We start from the raw sequence: 17,857 nt of genomic DNA, 5'->3' as shown, positions 1-17,857 counted from the left end.
ATTTATTTGGTCATAAAGGGCAAGGTCTCAGAAAAATCTAGACAGCAAAAATGTTAAGTGTATTTTTATAAAAAGATAACAAGCATGTTTGGACTTACCCATGAAAGTTGAGTGACTAGGTTAAGGAGTTTGGTGATAGGAAGATTAGATGGAAAAAACAGGTCTCCATGAAGACATGGAAAGTGAGAAAGTGACAGGCAGTCCCTAAGTGAGAAATTCCCTCTGCGGATAGTGATATCCAGGACTTGCTGCATTTTCAGTGTTGTGTTGCACAAAACCTCTCCTTTACTCCAGACCTTGAAGTCAGCTAGACTCAGCAGCCTTTGGTGAGTGATGCTCTGGACATCACTAGGAAGGCAAACAGCATCCAGTGTGGGCTGAAGCATCATGCCAACAGAACAGTAGTGGGAGGAATTAGGATAAATAGTCAAGAGTTCACTAGGAGCAGAATAGCAGACCTAGGAGGGGCCACCTCCAGAAACTTTGATATTTGGGGGCAGGAGATGAAGTGGAGAATCAGGCATTTACGTGAAAATTCAGTGAAAGAGCAATTAAAAGCTTGTAGGACTTCAGTATATTAAACAGCAGATACATGGTTTGCATATGTAAAAATCAGATGTCTGGAAATAATACACCAAGATATGCATGTCTGATGGTAAAATCAGGAATTTTTTTTCCCTCCTAATTATTCAGTGGTTATCTAATGATTTTCCAACTGTATGAAGTTCTTACCTTCCTCTTGGCAAGTCTGCATCATCCTTTTTCCACCGCACAGTTGGTTGAGGATCTCCCTGGACCTGACAACGAAATTCTACAGCTTCTTCCTCCAGCACCACCTGGTTAATTGGCCTCCTGAGAAATGTGGGTCGTTCTTAGGAAAAAAAAAAAAAAAAAAAAAAGGAACAGTGGTAAAATGAAATCAATGCTGTGCATGTCTTAAGAACATTATCAAAAAAAACTCTGTATCTCAACTATATCTTGATAAGACCTTATTAATCCAATGCAATTGAATAAAATAAAATATTTTGGAACACAGAAGTAGCTACGGTTTGTATATAAGATCATATAATCTTTTGGGAATAAAATTGATTCTTCAGTGAATTCCTGAGCTATGGAAAATCCTATCACAAAAAATCTGAACAGCGCATTCCACAGAAACACTTAAAGATATAAAAACGATTACTTTAATCTACCCCAATAGCTGAGTGAGAAAACTAAAAGTTGAAACTGATGGAAACTATCAAAAAGGAAACCAATATTAATGTTCCATCAAGAATGCTAGCATTAACTAACTGGAAATAAGACAAAAAAAAAAAAAAAAAGAAAAAAGAACGCTACAGTGAATACACACAAAAAGTTGTGCTCTCGCACATGCTGTTATTTAAATTTTCCCACTCAGGCTATCATTTCACAAAGACTCAATACTTCCACATATGTTTTCACCTCGTGTATGGAGGGCTATCAACCCGATTTAATTTTTCTTAAATATAAAAGCTGTCAATCTGATTTTTTTCTTAAACAAAATCACCATTATTATTAATTATTGTAAACTACTGTCATACATAATTTTCTAAGGCCACTTCAATTATCTTCTCCTCAGTGTTTCACAGATTTACCCATTTTTTCTTTACTTAACTTTTATGTTTCTTTATTTCTCTAGTGTTCAGGTTCAGTTTTCCCATCCTTTACTTCTTGTTGTTAATTTGCACCTATCACCCTTAATTTGCATTTTCCACTCCTCTACATATAGCTAGGGAAAAATAAATCCCTGTCCATGAAAATTTTACCATCTAAGAGAAATATAAAACAAACAGCAGTTTTACAAATCTCTAAACACCTGAATTTCTTGTCTAGTTTCTTCCCTTTTTGATAATGGTCTGATACAGGACACATTACCACTTAAGATTTCATTAGCACATGTCTCCAAATCATAGGCAGTCCAATAGTTCTACTTATTGAAGTAGAAAGAGAAATCAAGGAAAAGAAAGATGAAATCCATTGGGAATTGACACAATTTGTCTGGCCATATGGTCATATTTAGTCACTTAAGACTTTAGTTTCAAACCCAATTTAAAAATGTCAATAGTGGCATAAAAAAAATTGAAACATATTTAGAAAAAAAATCTTTAAAGAAAATCAATCACTTCAAGTAGCATATATTAAGAATATAGGATGGAAGTACATAATTTTATTGACTAAATAAGATCTAGATTTATAAAATAAATGTGTAAGTTGCAATAGACATATTTTATTTCATTAAAGTCAACAATCATTGGCATTCAGAAGGAAGACAACTCCATCTCTCCACCGTGAAGTTGACAGTAAGGATCAAAATTTTCTCTAAAACAGTGACCTGCATATTAAGCATTAAGTACCTGCACTCTGAGACCCCAAAATCCCAAGCCATAAAACAGGCAAATAGAAATTCTCATGGAGAGGTTTTTTTAATGAAGAATTTAGAAATAAAGCATAAGAACTTGGAAGGGGGAAAAAAAAAGTTGCTCCTAATTAGATTTTAGGTAGTCAGAATCAATTAACAGTTAAGTGTTCCCCACCCCACCCCTGCCCAAAGACAGAACAAATCTGCATGTTGGATGCAGTCATTTCGTATTATTCTTTTGAACCTTGGACACTACATGCTCCCAACAACTATTTTAGCACTGGCTAGTTGATACTGAGCTACTGTTTCTGGCGGCAAATAGGCAACAGGATCAGTATAGTATCTTCATATGAGTGCTTAGAATGTTAATAGCAAAAATGAATCATTAGCCCAGAAAGCAGGATTGACTTGTTTTCTTTGCAATCACTCAGGGATGTTCATTCGATTCATCTAAAACTGAAATACCCAATATTAAAAGACAGCTAAGCCACTGTTGATGTCACTTGAGATTGAGAAATGAGGAATTTTCCTGCCCCCTTTGATTTTAATGAGCGTATTGTGCTACAACCTCGTATATGGACAGAAGTCATTCCCTCACCCACTCTTCCATTTAGCACATATTAACACAGCTTTTCCTATGTCAGGCTTTGAGCTTAGTAGCTGGTGAACAGCCAGCAGCTTGGTTTCATCAGAAAAGTGGTGGGATGGGCACTTGGGTGGCTCAGTTGGTTAAGCTTCCTACTTCAGCTCAGGGCATGATCTCACAGTTAGTGAGTTCAAGCCCCGTCAGGGGCTCTGTGCTGATAGCTTAGAGCCTAGAGCCTCCTTCAGATTCTATGTCTCCCTCTATTGCTGTTTCTCCCCTACTTGCGCTCTGTCTCTCAAAAATAAATAAACATTGACAAAAATTTTTTAAAAATTAAAAAAAAAAAACAACAAAAAAAGAAAAGTGGTAGGAAATGAAGCCAGTCAGATAGTGAATGGCAAGACCATGAAGGGCCTTTCAGGCCATGTCAAGGAATGTGAGTTCTGCCCTAAGAGTGATAGAGAGATGTTGAAGTGTTTTAAGTACAGAAGCAACATTTTAAATAAACATGTGAAAAAGATTGTGTTGGCAGATCTGTGAAAGATGAACTAGAAGAGAAACATGAAGCAGTGAATTAGGTCAAAAGGATTTTATAAGAAATTACTTCAGCTTTGGCTGACACGATGGTTCTATGGATATGGAAAAGGGGCAGAATGAAAAGGTATCAAAACTGGGTGATCAATCAGAAGTGGATATTGAAGAAGAAAAGTCTAAAAGGATTCTCAAGTTTCCATTTAGCAGATTGGAACAGATTGGCAGGTAAAGCATGGATATGGGGTGTGTATGTCTATGTGTGTGTAGATCATTTCATCACAGAAATGCTAGACAGGGGAAAAATGAACACCTATGCTTAAGCCATTGCTGAGCAGGTTTCTGTTACTTGAAGTTAAATGCATTCTTTTTTTTTTTTTTTTTTTTTTTTTACATTATTTATTTTTGAGAGACGGAGACAGAGTATGAGCAGGGGAGGGGCAGAGACAGAGGCACACACAGAATCAGAAGCAGGCTCCGGGCTCTGAGCTATCAGCACAGAGCCCAACACGGGCTCGAATCCACAAACTGTGAGATCATGACCTAAGCCGAAGTCTGACGCTTAACCAATTGAGCCACCTAGGTGCCCCGAAGTTAAATGCATTCTTATTTAAGAAGATAAAGGAGGCTACTTACAAAATAGAAGGGAAAAAGAAAAAGTAAACGTGATCATACCTAGATATAGAAAAGCTCTTGAATTTCAAAAAATAAAAATAAAAAATAAAAAGGGAATCAAAAGAAACTTAAGCATGGTGAAGATATTTTATCAGAAATTAAATCAAAACCTCTTTTTAAAACTAGTATGCTAGGGGTACCAGGGTGGCTCAGTCGGTTAAGCATTGGACTCTTGCTTCATCTCAGGTCATGATCTCATGGTTTTGTGAATTCGAGCCCCACATGGCCTCTCTGCTGATGGCATGGAGCGTGCTTGAGATTCTCCCTCTTTCTCTGTCCCTCCCCAACTCACACTCTTTCTGTCTCTCTCAAAATAAATAAATAAACTTTAAAAGTAATGCTAAAATCATGCCTATTAAAATCAGGAACATGATGGACATGCCAACATTAGTAATCAATAAGAAAAAGAAAGAAAAGTGTGCGTACTGGAGAATAGAATAACAATTTTGATAATCGATAATTGGAACAAAAAATAAGAACTACATAGGATCAATGTAGTAATGTTGACAGTATTAGAAAATGGGTGCTTTTAGAAAAAATGTGACAAATTCATACACTGCAAAATTAGTAAGTCACTGGAATCTTAAAGCTATTTCTATCTATCATCTATCTATCATCTATCTATCTATCTATCTATCATCTATCTATCTAACATGGAAAATTTTCATGACATGATGCTAACTATAAAATAAATTGTATAACAGTATGTGAGACTAGTTCCATTAAAATACACATGAATATTTTCAGGCAAAGATTTTGTATGCTTTCTTTAACATACTACCTGCCACAAAATTGCAACATATGAATGCAATTAACCCAAAGGATAAACTTTACATTAGACTTATTCTGAAACTATAATTACTAAAACTAAAGTTGTCTCTTTATCCAGGGGACAGCATCAGGATCCTTGAGGGTTTTATGGCTTTCATACATGTTCTAAGCCCCACTGTTTTATATGGAGACACGTGGAAGAACCTGATTTATAATTCAAGAAGAAGGGAGATATAGGATCCCCTGCTGCTGTTCTGATGAACCCAGCAGGGGTGGACAACTTTGCAATGAACTTTTTCTATTCCCTTCTGCCCTCAAGCAGAGTCTAGTTGCCTAGCAACTAAATAACCACAGGAGAGTATGTGGTATAAAATTTTTGGAAGTCTAGAATTGGCTCATGATGGAAATGTAATTCAATTGACAGGAAAGAGAAAAGACAATGCAAATAAAAGTCATTTGCACATATAGGAGACATCAAGATGGGTTTTATACTGGAGTAACTTAGGTTACACCTTCCAACAAAGTGACACTGACATTTACTAATACATTGGAGTTTGGTCACAACTTTTAAAGTATTATTCTGGAATATCCGTAGTGCCCATTACAGTAATTATCCCTAAATTGTATTATTCATTATTCTAATTGTTTTCTGCTAATTATAATAAAATCACCTTCTACTACAATTTAACTGCCTACAAAAAATGGTATGTTAAAAACTGTAGGTTTGCCTAACATTTATTAAATGGAAATATATTTTTTGTAAGAATCACTTTCCAGTTTCCTTAACTAGACTTTATTTCCAGAAAAATCTGAGAATCAGAAACATGAATATTGAAGACTAAAGAAGTTGTACAGGCAGAAAACATATTTTTAAAGGCTTTGCCTTTGCAGTGACTACTATTATTCTAAGCCAAACAAAAGGTGTGCTTTCAGACACAAATTATAAAAATTATAAGGAAATGTCTTGGGATTTGCTGTTTTATGTCAAAATGATCTGCAAATAAATGTAAAGTTATAAGGATTAGATGGTAAATTGGTAAGTAATCCCATTTGATACCCATTAATGCCCCAGGAGTTTGTACCCCATGAAACTTTGCACAATCAAAATAAATATATATGAAACATCCTGAACTACTAAATAATGAGAAAAATTAATTTTGAGGCATGTAAATAAGGTCACTGATTTTTCCATGTTATCACCTTATGTCTGATCACATATTGAAAACTCGGGAAAAATCTCAAGGGCTGTTTCTTAACTGCTTATCAATTAGATTAGAGTCCCTCTGAATGGCCTGATCCCTAATTATATAGCCTTGGAGTGATCAAAGGCAATGTCTTTGCCAATGCAATTAACATTTTTTTTTTATGTGAGATTAACTGGATTTGAATCACCTGCATAACTTGCTTACAAGGTTAACCTCTCTTGAGACAGTAGTGTTGTTTGGCAGTGTGGTACTATGTAAAGTACAGCTCTCAAGTAGTCAGGTCAATTTAGTTTCAAATTGGCATTCTGGAAAATCCAACTGTGTGTGGCTATAATAAAATCAAATGCCAAGTCTCACTGTAGTTATGCCAATAGTGTTGAGAAAACAAAATGTTCAAATTAATACAAATTACAATAAATCTGAAATGGGGTTGCATAATATCTCTTAAGTTTCTTATTTACATGCTACAGTGAAAGAAATTAAATCCCCACTGAACAAGTTTCTCTTTTCAACTGCATTGAATATGGCTGTAAAATTGGCAATGGCTGTGTCATGACAGCTCTTACTAGGATAATCTTAACAATTTTTTAAATAATCTTTGCTTGACATTATGAAACTGGTGTTACAGCAATAATCACATAGGTAAGTCCTTTAGGTCCTATAAGACCAAAGGCATGAAATAAAAGGACAGGAGAGGTAACCACTGCTTGTAAACCTTATCTTAACTTCAGCTGACCTGGAAGTACTTGCCAAGCTATAGTGTCTATTAACCTGGGAAGTCAGATGGCTAGCATTAGTATGTCTCTTTTTATTTTACTGGGTATGCATGAGGGGAGAGGGTTATGATAGCCATTGAATGTGAATTATTGTGCCCTTCCAAAACAGACTGGATGATAATGATCAGTCTGTCTGAATGTGATTAAATAAATCCTGGCTGCATTAATTTTTTTTCTTGCCAAGAATTTTCTTTGTCTGAGAGAAGTCATCCTGTGAAGTAAAGACAAACATAGGTAAATGTTTTCAGAGGGGAAAAAATGCTTCTCTCACCATATCTTGGAGGCAAAGTTTCATGTTATTGTTGATAATGTGATGTAAAAGGTCTATTCATCTTACCACTATATTAAATCATTTAAACAGGGTTTGGCACATGGGAGGTGCTCAGGGGATGTTTGTTAAATGAGAAAATGAATAAGAAATGTTTTGCTGTTTTAAAGTTTGCAAGAAAATATTATTTAAAAGATATCTTTCAATAATAGTCTTAATTTTAATAGACTTATATTTGGAATTCTTAAGTGAAGGCCAGAGGACATCAATAAAACTTAGATATTTCTTATGGTTTGGCTCTAAGGTATCTTCTCTAATACCTTTGCCTACTGGTATCTCAAATACAGTCAGGCCACCACCTAAAATCTCTAATCTAATAACTGAAAATCAACATCAACAGCCCTAAATTCTGTCCTCATTGCCAACGAATGACTACTTCCCAATCTGATCATTGTACAGTGAAAGTCATCAGTTGACACAGAGTTTCCAATAGTCTTTTTAGTGAGCAGCTATTAAATATGAATGAACAACAGTAGATCACTTGCTATTTGAAGAAAGCCTCCAGTGTAAAAGACAGAACAAGGGAGAAAAGGAAGTGGGGAGGGAGTCCGAAAAAATGAAGCAGGAAGCATCACAAGAAAGTTTTATTTGAAAAAAAAAAGTTATTAAAATCCTGTGACACAAGAGAATTTAAACTATCCATGAAACAAGAACAGAATATGATAAATGAGGAAGAATGAGAGAAAAGAAAGACCTGGGAGGTTTCACATCTAATTAGTAAATATATATTTGACATATAAACTGAATAAAAATTATGGGAAAGGATAATTCACTAAACTGTTTAGTAATTTTCAGATTGAAATTGTTCACCAAGTAAAGGGAAAAAAAGTGGCAAACAAGGCATAGTATTGAAACATTTTAGAACACTGGAATAATGATATAGCACTAAAACTGGAAAGAGGAAAGAAAGAAAGAAAGAAAGAAAGAAAGAAAGAAAGAAAGAAAGAAAGAAAGAAAAAAGAAAGAAAGATCACATAGGAGTCAGAAGCACAGTAGAGTTCCCAAAGCAACAGTAAAGCTGAATGATTTTGGAGGAGAGATTTTAGTATTATAGGCAAAGTTTTTTGTTTTTGTTTTGTTTAACTACATTTTATAACCAGCCATAGTATCAATTAAGTTTCAGATCGAATACATGCTTTTTACCCTGAAATTTATTCTAGGCTCCAGTCAAATAGAAAGCAGGAGAGAAACACTGTTCTGATACAGGAGTTAACCAGGAAAGAAACAAATACAGGATGCAACAAACAGGAAATCCAGCATGAGAGAAAAGGGGAGTAAATGTCAGGATGAAATTCTGGAGTAGATCTGAACAGCATCCAGCCTAGTTAGATTGTTAGGAAGTCTAAGGCCTCCAGGAAGGCAGTAGCAAAGACGAACTTAAGAGCTAAGTAGAATTTAGAGGATTTTAAACCTTTTGTTAGAGATTTCAAGAGTTCATGACAGGGGTAGACAAACATAACTAAAAGGAAAAAATGGCTTTGTTGTTAATTTGAAGAACAAATAAGTGCCAGAAAAGAAATGCCATCATAATAGTGTAACATTTGCTCACAGTCCATATTTACGTGGTTCTAATCACTCAAATTCGGAATCTTAATACAACCCATGTTTCTAAAGTCTATCTACTGAAGGAAAGAAAGAAGGGGAAGTAGAGGTGAGAAGGTAGAGAAGGGGATATAAATGGGTCAAATCATCATCTTCCAAATAGGAAGCCAAAATAATGTATAAAACTGCAGAATAAGGATATATTTAGAAATATAGAAAAAAATCCCAGAAGAAAAGATAAAACAGGCTTGTAGTTAAGTTCAAAGATGAGGACTGTGTGTGTGTATGTGTGTGCGTGTGTGTGTTTGTGCGAGTGTGTATTGGAAGGAGGGGTGGGGCTAGTTATTTTTGTATTTCATTATAAGTTTGGTAATATTTCTATTGTCTATTAGTAGTGTAACATAAAATGTATTTTCATGGATTACTTTGATAAGCATTTAAAAATCATTTGGAAAAATTTATGTCATTTTTAAGTGACAGTGAAATTTTGGATAAAAGATATCCCAAACCTACCCATAATTATAAATTCAATTCTAGTTTCTCTGACAGCAGGATCTTTAGAACTTAATTGATATACATAAAGTGCTAGGGAGTATTCTTTTTGAAGGCATCTAGACTGTGCCATAGATTTTAGTGTCCATTTACGCTTTGATGCCTACTTCTTAATTTTATATTTGGTACTGTCCACTTAACTAAGCTGTTATTTATGACCAACATCTATTAAAGAAAAACAAATAGAATAAATGATTCGTGGAGTATGGAATAGTAACATTTTGAAAATTTACACTGATCATGTCTTTGTCTAAATAGCAGATTTTTACAAGATAAACTGAAATGTTCAAACTAAACAACTTCCAAGTCCAAGCCCACACACTAAAGAATCAAAATACTTGTGGATGGCTGTTGGATACCAAAGACCTGTTATTCCTTTCACTGTTTTTCTTGCCATTTACAAGTGAATTAGAATTATACGTTTTGAGCAATTAACACCATCAATTACTTTTTGTGTATAACATGCTTAAATTTTTTTTAAACATTTATTCATTTTTTGAGAGACAGAGAGAGACAGAGTGTGAGTGGGGGAGGGGCAGAGAGAGAGGGAGACACAGAATCTGAAGCAGGCTCCAGGCTCTGAGCTGTCAGCACAGAGCCTGATGCGGGGCTTGAACCCACGGACTGCAAGATCAATGACCTGGGCCGAAGTTGGGTGCTTAACCGACTGAGCCACCCAGGTGCCCCTGGGTATAACATACCTTAAAGTAAAGATCGAGTTGCAAAGAACATTTAAAATCTTCTGTAGCTACAGAGTGGTCACGGTAGCCAATTTTTTTTTTTTCTTTTTAAGCAGAATTTCTGCTACATGAAAATAAAATTGAGAGCGGGGAGGGGAAAAATGTACCCAGTTATACTTTTATAAACCCTAGGTCAGAAATAATAATATCTAACAATGATGAAATATAAAGAGGTTTATTAGAAAATGTGTATGGATACAAAAGCACCCAAATAAAATAAAGAATTCCCCATTATACATAGGACACTGGTTATTTTCTCTAAGAACTGAACAAAGTACCTCTCTCAGGCAATCCTTGTCACATCCTTGATTTGGACAATCACTACTGTTATGTTTTATTTCTGGGTTCAGATGATGTTTTCTTATCAATAATGGAATTTTAGTTTTTCCTTCAACTTAATACTGTACTTATAACCCCCAGGTCAGTTCTGACTAGTTTACACCATCAGATAAATGTTCTTAGTTTCTTAAATCAATTCTTCCAGAGGTACTGCCCCTAGACAAATCCAATCTCTTTGCTTTATGGCTATTTTCAAAATAATTTAGAAGTTCCCCTGTAACTCCTGACATGTCTAAGGACCTCCTATATTTCCCATCATGTCTTTAGGGAACATGAGGTAAATATTTCATAACACAGTCACATTTTGGTAAGTCTAATTGCTTTGGTAATGACATTAAACCCTTTCAATTTCCTTTTGAAGGAAGTATGTACTTTTGGAATGCAACATTTTTCTCTTCCAAAGCTTGTGGCAGTTACAGAAAAATAGTAATGAGTGCTTCTTTAAATAGAACAGCTGTACGTGTGGGTTTTCAATGCTAATGTTCAGTGACCACTAATTTCATATCTTACCAGGAAAAAACTGTATTTTATTCATTATGGAGTGAAGCACATTTTGAGACTCTTATAGCTGACTGCATGAAATTGAAGGGCAAACTGATACTTGCCTGAGCTCTGCGGGACAGAAATTTACATGCATACTTTGAGCAATTTTATTTTTACTATTCAATTCCTTTAATGAATTATGGACTTTCTCCTGGTTTGGTCATTTGGGACTTCAAGCTGCTTAGTATCCATACGGAGTATTACCAGAGATTACTCGGTACTCAGCGTGATTGAAAAGAGAGGCCTGTTCTCAGGTACACATTCATAAAGCACACCTTAATGCTTTAAATGTAATGGAAATCATAACATGGCTATTTTGCTTTGGGGCGCTCCCATAACACCATGGGATGGCACATCTCAAACTACAAAAGCAGTTTCTTTTGGAATGTATGCAGAATTCTGATGCTTCGCTCAAACATGTTATAATGACCAGCAGTAAGATCTTACTCTAATTCATTAAACCAGAAGATTATTTTGCTGGCACGAAAAATAACTTAAAAATCACACTTATCTCCTATGTTTAAAAAAAAAATCACACAATATCAACAATAGTCAAATATTTTTTTTTAATAGTCAAATATTTTTAAGCTACAGATAGATATACACACACATGCATACATACATATACATGTGTGTGTGTATATACATGTATACATATGTGTGTACGTATAGACAAATATCCATACACAGACTTAAGTGAGATTTCAGTGACTTCTGAAGGAATATTTCATTTTCCAATATCTTTAGGATCCCTACTTTCCCCAATTTTCTGTAATTTTCTTTTTCAATTTTTCACAGCTGCCCTATAGCATTTTCCTTTTTTGTTGACTGTGGCATCTTTATTCTACCCAATTTTCTCTTTCCTAATGCTTTGTCCACAATTTCTCTGATACAGATCTAATCAAGTTTTAACCTATGAATTCTATTACTCTGCTAAAGAGTCCCTTGGTTCTGAAATCTGAAGAAACATGAATATCATAGCAATGAGGTAGGGAAGCTGATGGCATTCCATTTACAAAGGCTCCATCTCTGCTGTTTTTCTGCTGGGCCCCATGTACTCATGCTCCATATTTTGCCTCTGAGTAAGCCAAGGAAGCTCTGTTCCCACTTCAAGGGGGAAGCAAGAAAGTTAATCCTTCTCTGAGTTTTGTCTTAAGGCCCAAACACCTGTTAACACCTAAGAAAAGCCAGATCCCAAACACATTCCAGGACATTAGCTTCAAACAAACTTCAGCTGACACTGGCATTAATACCACCCCTTCTGTGATTTATGGAGTAACACCTATTGTTCACCTGACACTTGCCTTTGATTGGACCCTACCCTGGATTCCTGGACCCTTAGACCCTTTTGAATATAAACCACTAGTCTCAAGCAACAAACAAAATTCATTCTTCTTTCCTTCAGAGTCTCCCACTCTGTCTGCTATTCTCTGTCATGTATACTATTCAATAAATGCTATTTTCACTTACTCTGGCTCACATTTGATTTCTACCCTGTGTGAAGCCAAGGATCCTTTTGGATGGTCCTCTGGGACTCTCTCCTGGGTTCTTGGACCCAGCCTGCCTGCATTAGTAAGAGAGTTTATGGTTGGTTTGTTTTTTTCCTAATTTTGATTGTATATATTTATATGTGTGTGTGTGTGTGTGTGTGTAGCTGGCTAGTTTTTTTTTTTATCGTAAGCTAAAACTGCAAATATCTAAATTTGAAATTTTTAAAGCAGAAGACAAGTGAAATGTATTTGCACTACACTAAAAAAAAAAAAAAAAAAAAAAAAAAAAAAAAAAACTTACCCAGTGTCTTACCCATAAAAGATACTTAAAAATACATCACAGTAGATAAACTTTAGATGGATATAATATCTCAAACAGAATTTGAGAAAGATGATTTTTTTTTACATTCTGATGAAAGGGAAAATCCTATAAATATATATGAATAAAGTAAATGAATTATTGTTTCAAAAGTTCTATTTTTCTTCATATCACAGATTTCATCTGACGGATAGAACCAGAAACCAAGACAAATCAGTCCTTCACTACTCACCATAAGTCATAAGCAACTGTCCTTCTATGTCCTGATGTTTAGTATTAAAACATATTTACAATCTAAGGAAAAGTATATATAAATAGCAATTTATAATTTAAAAGAGAGCTTTACCAAAGACAGTCAGTTCTGCTGGATCACTGTCTCTTTCTCCCACCATATTGGTGCCAACACAGGTATACATCCCTGCATCACTTTTCCTCGTGTTGGAGATCATCAGTTTTCCACCACGAATCTGTTAAAAATTAAAAAAAAGAAAGAAAGAAAGAAAGAAAGAAAGAAAGAAGAGAAAGAGAAAGAAGGAAAGAAGAGAAAGAGAAAGAAGGAAAGAAAGGAGAAAAAAGAGAGAGAGAAAGGAAGGAAGGAAGAAAGGGAGGGAGGAAATGGAAAGGAAAATAAACAGCAAAGGGAAGGTGACTAATAAATCATTTTGAATATTTAAGCACAACATTTTTTTTCCCTCAAGGAAATAACTCAGTGTCTAAGACAGAAAACTTTCCCAGTATTTTGGCATGTGTCTTTTCTTCTCTTAAATTCTCCTTTAGGATTAACCTCCATATTCCCTTTCTAGAAAATGTGTTTCATTCTTTCTCTCATCTGGTCCTATTTTGAATCTTGTGAGTGCTTCTTAAATCTTAATGGTTAACCTTCACTCTGAAGTAGGTTGAATGAATTGCTAGTGATAATTTGTTACCAGAAAGAAGTACTAAATACCTGCTTTTGGTAATATAATGGAATCCAACGGACCCAGAGTGATTCAACAAGCATTTACCGAGTACCTCTATGGGTTCCGCAGTGTTCTAGGCACTTGAGGTTCAGTAGGAAACCAAATAATAAAAACCTCTGCTTTCATGGAGCTTACATTTCAGTTGTTAGCATTAACTATTGATGTCTTACCTTAGCTGTATTTATGAAAGAATTTTTGAAGAAGAGGGCAGGGGTGGATAAAAATAAATACATTTTTTAATAATGAGTATGAGTTGGTACAAATCATTGGCTTCTAAAATGTGTTCCCTAAATGTTTCCTAAATGAGACACATTTATTGACTGAATAAACCAATGAAAATGTTAAAATGTCTATTTGTTAAAGAGGATATTGAAGCAGAATTAGGTTTTTAGTTAGTGTATCAGCAACTCATAGCTTCTTTTCCAATTTTGTTTCTTTGTATTTATATAATTCAATGATCTTAACATCACAATGGCTGAGTGTTCTTAAAGAGATATGAGGTAAGAACATGCTGGTTTCCTCTGGCAATTTTTATCTCCTAGGCAAACAAAATCCACATAGGCATGTTTTCATCAGAGATATTTCAGGCTCTAAAACTTGTCATGTCACAAAAAAAGGACTTTCAACTTTGTTTTTCCATGGGACAAAAAGACCATCAACCTGTTCTTAATTAGGTACAGTGGAGTATAATAAACTATAAGTTATAAAAATGTCCATGGAGGCCACTCCTCCTCCCCCTGAAGCTGAGTTTGGCAAAATTACTTGATTTGACAGATGAAACTAAAGAAATGTTTCAATAGAAGGAAAGTGCTAGCACATTGAGACTTATGTTTCCTTGCTGCAGCTGGAATCTTGAGACCACTATGGGAACCAGTCTGAGCAGGCCTGCTGGAAAATTATAGGCCAAGAGAAGAACGAAGATGCCCAACTGGGTGTAAGTCAATTGCCAGACATGTGAGTAAGGTTATCCTAGATCATCTGGCTGCCAGCACATCTTTTAAACAAGCCACAGAAGCATGAAAAAACCTAGCAAAGATCAGCCAATCTGGCCCAGAATGAAGAATTGTCATCTTACCCACAGAACAGTCTAAATAAAATGGTTATCATAAGTCTCTGTATTTTGTGGTGGTTTGTACAAAGGGAAAGGTAAATGACGCAAACATGAACTAGAGACCCTTCCACATTGATTTAACTTTGTCACCAGGAACACATTTTCATGTTTGGTACCCAAACACAGACCATTGAGAGCCAAAGTGCTCCCAGTAATGCAGATCCTCATGCTGTCAAGAGTTCACGCCAGAATCATAGGAATATATATTGTGATCCCCTATATGGCCTGTCCAGTTCTGTTTTATGGTGTAACCATAGTGTGCATGTAAAAAAAATCCTCATTTACAAGATATTTTTAAATAGACATCTAGACTGTATGGATTTTTGACAGAAATGTCACATTTGCTCAGAGAAATGGACATGATTTTAAATAAAGTATATTTATTCTCAATAATTGTATTAAATATAAACATTGTATTAGGAATAACCTCAGAAGTTTGAGGCATTTCTACTGTTTCAGTGGACTGGTTCCCATAAGTGTCATAAGCAAAAGTTGAGTGGATTCCACAAAACCATAAAATAATTGCATGTCTTTCCCCTTTTCTACCTCTTTACAATGTTCTGGGTGTTTTGTTTTGAATATTAATTGTGATGAACCTAATCACCAATTTCCCTTGAAGGCAGACTCTTTTTCTGCAAGAGCTAAACTGCAGAACCATAAAAGTCATGTTTACTTTGATTTTACTTCATACCTCCTAAACTTTTAAATAAATTCATGTATAAAATTTTAGTTATAAACATTGAAAAATTGGAAAAGGTGCTTGAAGTACCTATCACCTCGAATCATTTTCTCTTATAATTTTGAAAATGGTGTAAAAAGAAATGTTCTAGGTAATATGGCTCACAGCCATCATCTACCCTTTATCATTCATGTACAGCATGATCAATAAATGTATTTGAGATATTAAAATAAACCAAGTCATCAATATTGTAGTGCAATGATGTATGTATTTGAGATGTTAAAAAACCTAAGTCATCAATATTGTACTGCAAAGACATATCTACATATTCAGATGGGTGCAATTATTACTATATCATCTATACCTGAGTTGTTTAATTTTTGTCTCTTTGAAGACTCATCCTAAAGTTTTTTTTTTTTGTTTGGGTTACTCCTTTTCAGTCCTTTCAATGCAGTCTAAATGGTAATCAGCATTCAATGCTATTCTACAATTTTATTAACAATAACAAAAAATACAATGATCCATTTTAAGACTTGATATTCAATCTCTGTAGGAATTAATTTTAATTTAACTCACACTTATTCTTTCTTCCTTGTCATCAATTCGAACTTTGTCTTTTTTCCAGTAGATGGTGGGTTCTGGATGTCCCCTGGGAGGTTGGCACTCCAGGATTGCGGGCTCTCCAGCTGCCACTACAACATCTGTGGGATTTTGCCGGAAGTCATCTCGTAACACTGAAGAAAAATAATTCAATGTTTTTGAAAGAAAATTCAATGACAGCAACATTAGCTTTCTCTTGCAAAAAGTAACTTCAAATCTTACTTCATTTTAATAAACGTTGAATATTTACTGAGAACATAGCCATGTCCATTTTAAAATATTCTAGAGTCAACCTAAATGTTCAACAGGGAAATGGCTGACTATGTAATCATGTACCTTTGCTATAAATCTAATTTAAAAAATAAGAAAAGCCTAAGGAAAATAAGAAAAGAAATACTTGTGATCTAGTTTTGAGATTAAATATTCAAGGTACAAAATTTTTTTATGCAGTATGATCCTATTTTCTATAAAGAAAAAACATATATACACATGTATACAAATGCATTACAATAAACACCTAAATTATCAAGTTAGACTTAAAAGCCCGAAACAGGTCATGTGCACATGGTCTGTGTGCACGTATGTATGTCAGTCTGGGAGGGGAAGTGGAGTGAGGACTTTTTGAGAATGCCTTTTCTCATGACATGAATATGGACAAGATCCACACTGTTTTCATTACACTTCAGAAGATAGACTCATTGTTCACCCTGCAACGCACTAGCACCCACATACACAGGGCTACATTTTCATTCTCTCTGCTTCTCCACCTGCCAAGCGACATCTGGGCAGCGTGACATTCAGAGCAGAGATATCCCTTATAGCAGTTTGGCCAGTCTGAATTTCCCCTCCTTTCATTAGGAGAACAGCAGGTTGGACCTCCATTGTAACCTCCGAAAATCTGGCATGCCTGGCTCTCCAAATGTCACCTATCTATCTGTGTGTGCATTTCTTCTGCTGGCAGGATGAAAAGCCTGGAGAAATGACTTGGCCCTATCAGATTGCAGGATGCTGGGTTTCTTTAGCAAATAAGGGCCATGTCTATTTTAGGATAAACATTCAAAAAAGTAGTTCAGACCAGGAATATAGCATATACCTCAACAGCCTTTGCTTTGTCTAGCTGCCTTGACTTTCCTATTATTTTATATGCCAACAATGACAACATTGTTTCCTAAGTATATCTAAAGGCAACACACACACACACACAAAACAAACATATGCACATACAGTGCATTATATCTATGCAAATATATATATATATTGGTTAAGCTATTTGAAATCAAAATTAGGTAGATTCTGCTAGTCTGTTATGTAAATCATCTGTTACAAACGTGGATTAGGTCAAACCAACTGCCTTTGGTGTGCTATAATGAGACCCACTTCAGCACTCTGCTCCTTTTTGGGCAAAGTCTCTAGGTTAATTGTCATTCTACAAATAAATAAAAATTCCCTGGCCTGAAAATAGCTCCAGAGAGACAACTGAGTGACTTTTAGGGCTTTTCTTCTCTTTTCTCTTGCGACACATCCTTTAACACGGTTTTCCATCTTAATGAAGTCATGGCCCTTTTAGAGATTAGAGAAACTTGTCTCCTTATTGAAGGAACAGTAAGAAAGAATTCAGCACAAATTGCTCACTCTCAGCTTATAAGCTGATTAATTTACTGCCTTTGCTGCTAAGGAAATGTGTTCCATTTTAGCATGGTGAACTGCACATTTTTGGTTCTCTTGTCTCAC

At 35.2% G+C, this 17,857-nt stretch overlaps 1 protein-coding gene across 19 annotated transcripts in view; it reads right to left on the bottom strand.

The window, feature by feature from the left end:
* ROBO2 (roundabout guidance receptor 2) overlaps window positions 1-17,857 on the bottom strand; it is a 1,697,359-nt gene that overhangs the window by 166,434 nt on the left and 1,513,068 nt on the right. For all 19 annotated transcript variants that reach the window (XM_060640255.3, XM_078452891.2, XM_060640254.3 and 16 more), the window contains 3 exons: window positions 16,103-16,260; window positions 13,124-13,244; window positions 733-871 (listed from right to left, as the gene is read on the bottom strand). In XM_060640255.3, the coding sequence (XP_060496238.1) occupies window positions 733-871; window positions 13,124-13,244; window positions 16,103-16,260 (418 nt within the window). The remainder of the gene's footprint in view (window positions 1-732; window positions 872-13,123; window positions 13,245-16,102; window positions 16,261-17,857) is intronic.

The sequence above is a fragment of the Panthera onca genome, chromosome C2 (genome assembly GCF_046562875.1).
Source record: "Panthera onca isolate mPanOnc1 chromosome C2, mPanOnc1 haplotype 2, whole genome shotgun sequence".
In the NCBI taxonomy this organism is placed as follows: Eukaryota; Metazoa; Chordata; class Mammalia; order Carnivora; family Felidae; genus Panthera; species Panthera onca.
The sequence above is the reverse complement of the archived record's forward strand: the minus strand, read 5'-3'. Positions and strand labels throughout refer to the sequence as shown.